At 39.3% G+C, this 7,500-nt stretch overlaps 1 protein-coding gene across 1 annotated transcript; it reads left to right on the forward strand.

The window, feature by feature from the left end:
* Positions 1-25: 25 nt before the first annotated feature.
* On the forward strand, positions 26-6,350 carry EMWEY_00040530 (nuclear cap binding protein, putative; the record flags this gene model as incomplete). The annotated part of the gene is made up of 13 exons (XM_013478777.1): positions 26-551; positions 1,196-1,278; positions 1,503-1,826; positions 2,066-2,289; positions 2,516-2,636; positions 3,336-3,494; positions 3,723-4,191; positions 4,313-4,635; positions 4,819-5,012; positions 5,163-5,257; positions 5,404-5,470; positions 5,610-5,667; positions 6,279-6,350. 13 exons carry the CDS (start codon positions 26-28, stop codon positions 6,348-6,350), a joined length of 2,715 nt encoding a protein of 904 aa, XP_013334231.1.
* Between the last annotated feature and the right edge of the window lie 1,150 nt (positions 6,351-7,500).

Below are 7,500 nucleotides of genomic sequence, written 5' to 3' on the forward strand. Positions count from 1 at the left end.
CAGTGGGTATGGTGGACCCCCGCATATGCGTTACGAAGGTGGTGGTGGTGGTGCAGCAGGAGGAGGAGGAGCAGGAGGAGGAGCAGCAGCAGCAGGACCTCCTTCTGCTGCTGCTGCTGCTGCTGCTGCCTACGAAGGACTAAAAAGAAGAATAATTACAATTGGTGATGATGTTTGTCTTATACCTACACAGATAATAGATCTATCGCATAGTATAGCAGAAATAATCCTTAAGAATAGAGAGGAGGAAGCAGCAGCAGCAGCAGCAGCAGCAGCAACAGCAGCAACAGCAGCAACAGCAGCAGCAGCAGCAAGGACAGATGCAGAAGTAGATGTTGATGGGGAGGATAATACAGAAAAACAGCAGCAGCAAGATATAGAAACAGATGCAGCAGCAGCAGCAGATACAGATGCAGCAGCAAATGGTGCAGATACACCGCAAGAAAAAAAGAAAAAAGAAGAAAATAAACAAAACCCTAAACCCTTTAATCTAGAGGAAGAATTAATTAATCTTATTGTCTCTTGTGCTGCTAAATTACCCGTCAAAACGGGTACGATATCAGGGTTTAGGGTTTAGGGTTTAGGGTTTAGGGTTTAGGGTTTCAAGATTAGGGTTTTAGGGTTTAGGGTTTACGATTAGGGTTTACGATTAGGGTTTGAGGGTTGATGGTTTCTTTTTTCTTTCCCTAATTAACTATCCAACTAGTTAGCTAAATAAATAAATAAATAAATAAATAAATAAATAATATTTATATATCTTTTTTTTTCTTTTTTTTTTATAGGTATGTACGCTGCATGCGTAGGTTTATTATATAGAAAGAATCGTCTTCGTGGTTTTGTTGAGGGTTTAGTGCTTAGATCAATTAATGAGTGTTTAGGGTTTATAAAAAAAGGGTTTTTAATTTATGCTAAATTATTATTAAGATTCTTCTTTGGTCTTGCTAGTAGTAATGTACTCAAACTTGTAAGTATATCTAAACCCTAAACCCTAAACCCTAATTAATCCTCATAAACCCTAATCCATACGTAAACACTAATTGGATGGGAACAAATATCCTCGCGAAAACGCAGCAGAGTAACTCCTTTTTTAGGGTTTAGGGTTTAGGGTTTGGGTTTTAGGATCTAGGGTCTAGGGTTTAGGGTTTAGGGTTTAGGGTTTAGGGTTTAGGGTTTAGGGTTTGTGTGCAGGGTCCAGTGATAGAGGTTGTGAAGAGTTTGTTGCAAGCAGCAAATGATCTTCCCCAAACCACCGCGGAGCATATAGCACATACAGCTATGGTAATTCCTAAACCCTAAACCCTAAACCCTAATTTGTAAACCCTAATTCCTTTAGACACATCTACCGTTCCCTCGTCCCCTTCATACTACATAGCAAACAGTTGATTAAAAATCAAGTGTTTAGGGTTTACAATTTATATTTAATTATTTATTATTTTATGGTTTTAGGATTTTAGGGTTTAGGGTTTAGGGTTTAGGGTTTAGGGTTTAGGGTTTATATTCAGAGTTCGTTACCATGGTTAAGTATAAAAATGTATGAGGCTCATCATGCCTCATTGGTGGAGGTATTAGATTGTCCAAATACAAACCCTGATAAAAATACATCTTTATTATTAGCAGCAACTCAGCCCTTTACGGGGCCCCTTGCATCAGGGGGCCCTAATAATGAGGTTGGGGGCCCCCATGGGGGCCCCCAAGGGGGCCAACAAGGAGGCCAACAAGGGGCACAAGATAATAAGGGAGATACACAAGATACAAAAGAAACAGCAACACTAACCACCACTGATCGATTGGCGGCTCTGTTAGATGCTATTGACTCCATGATTGACGTAAGGATTTAGGGTTTACGGTTTAGGGTTTAGGGTTTAGGGTTTAGGGTTTAGGGGGCTGCGGGGAGAGGGGTGAAGAAGGGTTTAGGGTTTGTGAGTTGGTAGTGATGATGTTTTAGCCGAGGAGTTGTTGATTTAGGGTTTGAGGGTTTAGTATTGTTTAGGGTTTATGACGGTCCGTCCGTTCCTAGGGTTTAGGGTTTAGGGTTTAGGGTTTAGGGTTTATGTGTCTGTATTAGGCGGAGTGGCATTCTCGTTCAACATTACGTTTCTATCAATCTAATGATTTGGGGCCCCTACTGTACCCATCAACAGGGGAGGGGCCCCCCTTATTAGATTTACCGCCTATAGATATACAAACCCTAAACCTCTCTTCCTTGCGTATGCCTCCATTAGATACTGTCCTTAGATTACCCGCAACCCTTGAGCATGTTAATGTTCCTCTACCTCCACACGACCAGTGGTAAGCTCGAGGGTTTAGGGTTTAGGGTTTACTAGGGTTTAGGGTTTATTAGGATTTAGGGTTTATTAGGGTTTAGTGTTTATTAGGGTTTGGGGGTTGCGTGGCACTTACCATGGTACTAAGGGTTTGCATATTTACTCCATAGACTCCTCTGTTTCCGATTTTTTGGAATCCTAGGGTTTAGGGTTTAGGGTTTAGGGTTTAGGGTTTAGGGTTTATTTTATAGGATACTAGAGGACCATTTTCTTACAACAATAAGGAATTTTTTGCCAAATATTTCTCTTTGTGCTGAACAACTTCTTCGTGTTCCTGTTGATCATCCCCAATTTGAATATGTACTAGTCGAGGTAAACCCTAAACCCTAAACCCTAAACCCTAAACCCTAATTTAGGTATAGAAAGCCCCAAATTGCATGCATGCATTTGCATGCATGCAATTTGCAATATCCCTTTTCCTTTCCCTTTATTCCTTCCTATGAATTCAATTTATTCTTTTTTTTTTTCTGCTTTCTGTTGCTGCTATTCCTGCTGCTGCTTCTCCCCCTCCTCCTCCCCTACTGCCGCTGCTACTGCTGCTACTGCTGCTGCTGCTGCTGCTGCTGCTGCTGTGTGTGTGTAATATTTGTTGCAGTGTGTATTAAGCGAAATGTTACGATTACCTCGTTCTTGTTTATTAATAAAAGAATACAAAGATACATATTTTATTTATTTACGTTTATTACATCGTCTATGCCAACTACAAAACACTCTTCTTCCTGTTGTACAAACCCTAATTAAAAGTATACTTAATCATTCTTTTGATTTTGATCATCAAACCCTAATGGTAAATTATTCCTATTCATTTATTTATTTATTTATTTATTTATTTATATTCATGCATGCAGGGAGGGAGGGGAGGGAGAGAGGCAGGGATCCATGTATGTATTATGCAATAATATTAGATATTGAATATTCTGCGATATTAGGGTTTAGGGTTTTAGGGTTTAGGGTTTAGGGTTTAGGGTTTAGGGTTTAGGGTTTAGGGTTTATATATATATATGGATGCAGACATTATCGGATTTCTTTGGTTATTGGCTAAATGTATGGGGAGGAGGAAGTAATTTATTAGAGGAATTAGGAGGAATAGGCAAAATACCTCCATCTATTAAATTATTTTTGTCTCTTTCCTTAGAGAAAGCTATGCGAATTAATTATCCTGATGCACTTGTAAGACAATAAAGGGTTTAGGGTTTAGGGTTTAGGGTTTAGGGTTTGATTTTTTAGGGTTTAGGGTTTATGGTATAATTTTTATTACCTATTTCTTCCTGTCTACTTTATATATTGTCTCCTTTCTTTTTTTGTCTCCTTTATTCATTGTTTCCTCTCTTTTTTTGTCTCCTTTATTTATTGTCTCCCTTCTTTTTTTTTTTTGTCTCCTTTTTTTTTTCCTTATAGGCCCTTTCTATCCCTAGTTGTGTAAAGAATCTCTTACCCCCAAGAGTAGTACCGCAAAACCCTTATTTATGTCTAACCCCTGCCCCTGCTGGTAGTAGGGGCCCCACAGAGGAGGGGGCCCCTGGTGAGGGGGGCCCCCTATTAGGGGATTCATCAGGGGATATATCAGGGGGCCCCCAGGGGGCCCCCTCTTCTCCTGTAGGTATTGCTGAGTTTTCTTTATTAAGACAAATGTTACGCTTTTCTTTTAATGGGGAAGAAGAGAAGAAAGAAAATATAATTGGGGTGTATAGGCTCCTTGTTGCATTAACAGGGAGGTATAAGAGTAAGGGTCCATTAGAGCAGCAGCTGCTGCAGCAACTGCAGCAGAAACAGCAGCAGCAGCAGCAGCAACAACAACAACAACAGCAGCAAGAGGATCAGGAAAAGGAGCAGCAAAAAGATGAGGAGGAAGAAGACACAAGAAAAGGTAAGAAAGAAATAAATTACTAAACCCTAAACTTGCAATACGCACAAACACTTATTAGGGTTTAGGGTTTAGGGTTTAGGGTTTAGTAGGGTTTGTGTATGGTGTTGTGTGGTATATTCAGGGACAGAGGACTCCATGGACACTGACGGAGCGCCAGCAGCAGCAGCAGCAGCAGAAACAGAAGCAGCAGCAGCAGCAGCAGGAGGAGAAGATTCATCTGAAGCTCCTGTAGCTGTGGATACAGCTGAAGACCCCGAAGCAGCAGGAGCAGCAGCAGGAGCAGCAGCAGCAGCAGCAGCAGGAGATGGTGAACGTATAGAAGAAGACCGACCATTATTATCAGGACGGGAAGGAGAAGAAGGATCAGCAGCAGCAGCAGCAGGAGGAGCAGCAGCAACAGGAGCAGCAGGAGGAGGAGGAGGAGGAGGAGATGATAATGATGTAGTATCTGCTGCAGTAGCTGCATTAGATCGTTGCTGCCTAGACACCTCAGGTGACCAATGGTCACAAGAAGAAATAATAAAACTTTTTGTTTTTTCTCTTCTTTCTTTAGGTAGTAAAACACAAACACATCTAAATAGGGTATTATTTAATTATTCATATACTTTTCTTCTATATTCTACACAGCAGCAGCAGCAGCAGCAGCAGCAGCAGCAGCAGCAGCAGCAGCAGCAGCAGGAGCAGGGAGAGGGAGAGCAGCAGATGGAGGAGGAGGAACACCAACACCAGCAGCAGCAGCAGCAGCAGCAGCAGGAAGAGATCGATATACACCCGCCTGTTCTGCAGGCTATACTTAAGTATTGGACTACCTCCCAACAAAGGTAAACCCTAAACCCTAAACCCTTCTCTGTCATAAACCCTTATCTTCTGTTTTATAAATGCTCCGTTTAGTGGGCTAGGGTTTTTTGGGTTCAATTAGGGTTTAGGGTTTAGGGTTTAGGGTTTAGGGTTTAGGGTTTATGTGTATGCAGGACGGCATTAACTCTTCATGCTTTCCTTAAGGCTGGCATACTTAAGAGAGGAAGGGTTTTGGAGCTCCTGTGTACAGCAGACCAAGAGGCACGAGGTCCGTAAACCCTAAACCCTAAACCCTAATAGGACTGCGTGTTGGATCCGTTGTAGTCGTAGTAGGGCTGCTGGCTGCTTTAAGGGACGCCATCTAGGGTTTAGGGTTTAGGGTTTAGGGTTTAGGGTTTCTGTTGTGGGCTGCAGACTCGTGGAGCTACTTGGAGTATATTGAGACTGTACTCAGGGGAGCAATTGATGAATGCGCAAATGCGTACGTAGGGTTTAGGGTTTAGGGTTTAGGGTTTAGAGCTTAATTAGGGTTTAGAGTCTAGGGTTTAATTAGGGTTTAGGGTTTAGGGTTTAGGGTTTAGGGTTTAATTAGGGTTTAGGGTAGACTTTTTGTGTCTCAGGAGGGAAGCAGCAGAAGCAAATGGCGAGCCAATGCCAACAGGTACTGAGGCAGAGGAGGTAAGCAAACCCTAAACCCTAAACCCTAATAATGTCTAAACCCTAATCCCATGAAACCCTACATAGATTTGCCCTAACCAGTTGTTGTTGCTGCATTGCTGCTTCATGCATGCATGCACGCCTGCCTGCCTGCCTGCCTGCCTGCCTGTCTGCATGCATGCATGCATGCATGCATGCATGCATTAATGTGTGTATATTTATTCAGTTATTATATTATTATATGCGTATATTAATAGAGGATTATATAAATGAGGAAATAACATTAAGGAAAAGATTCCTCTTTTTACGGTGTATGTACATCGGGAGGAAATATGCTAACTTTATTTATTTAATTAAACTTAAACAAGAGGTAATTCTTTTTATTTATTTATTTATTTTATTTATTTTATTTATTTATTTTATTTATTTTATTTATTTATTTTATTTATTATTATTATTCAGGTGTATACACACTATTCAGGTGTATGCATAACTCATGTATACTCTGCAACAATAAAGGGTTTAGTATTTGCTCCTGTTGTTCCTATGAATTAATAAATAGTACATACACCTGGATAATGAGGGTTTAGGGTTTAGGGTTTAGGGTTTAGGGTTTAGGGTTTGTGTTGCAGGTGGGGGATAAAGATCCTCGTGTAGATAACATTCTTACTATCATAGAGCAGGTACAAAGACATTACCCTTAATATAACACCTGTCTAGACACCCCAAATTTATTTGCTGCTGCTGCTGCAGCAGCAGCAGCAAGTGCTGCTGCTGCTGCTGCACCTGCTGCAGCTCCTGAGGCTGCTCCCGCTCTCGCAGCAACAGCAGCATGCATATGTTGTCTTATTGACTAAACATTTGTGCATGCATGCATGCATGCATGCATGCATGCGTATTTTGCATGCATACACCCCAATAAATTGGGGTGTATGCGCAGCTCTGACAATAATAAAAAGACAAAAAGACACTTTAATTGTTTCTTTTAATTATTTATTTATTTTAAATTATTATTTAGGGTTTAGGGTTTAGGGTTTAATTGGTTCTTTATTCATTATTTTTTGCGGTGTATAGGCACCTCTGAGGTGCACATACACCGCAAATGCATTAAAAGAAATATTTTTCTCTATATTTTATTTAATAGCTATAAATAGATAATTATTTCTTTATTTATTGATTTATTTCTTTTTTTCTCTCTTTTTTTCTATATATAGTCTTATGTATATATATAACTAAATAGAATTAGTATTATGTATTATGTATACTATCTATATATAACTAGCTATTAATAAATAAATAACTATATATAATATATATAACTAAATATAAATAAATAAATAACTATTTATATATAGTTATTTATATATATACATATTTAGTTATATATATATTATATACACTATATATAATATATTATATAGAATTGTCCTATTGATGCCTTTCTTATATTTGTGTCTTTATTTCTTTTTTTTGTTTATTTATTCTTTTTATTTATTTATATTTTGTCTTTTTTTTTGCGGTGTATATACACCTCATCCTTCCTTGTCTTTATTTATTTTATTTTTTTTTTTTTTTTTTTCTAAAGACACCGCTGTCTTTGTCTATTTCTTCCTTTATTCTTCTTGGTAACTCTTTGTCTATTTAAGGGATAATATTATATACTAAGGGTTTAGGGTTTAGGGTTTAGGGTTTAGGGTTTAGGGTTTAGGTTAGGAGCGGCCTCTGCTGCCGACAAGAAGTCGCTTCGCGCTGCGGGTGTCACCTAGTTGAGGTGTACGTACACCTGAATTTACCTATTATCTTATTAAAATATCCTAATTGAATTGCTGCTGCTTTTGCTGCTGCTGCTGCTGC

This window comes from Eimeria maxima, genomic scaffold, assembly GCF_000499605.1.
Source record: "Eimeria maxima Weybridge genomic scaffold, Emw_scaff669, whole genome shotgun sequence".
In the NCBI taxonomy this organism is placed as follows: domain Eukaryota; phylum Apicomplexa; class Conoidasida; order Eucoccidiorida; family Eimeriidae; genus Eimeria; species Eimeria maxima.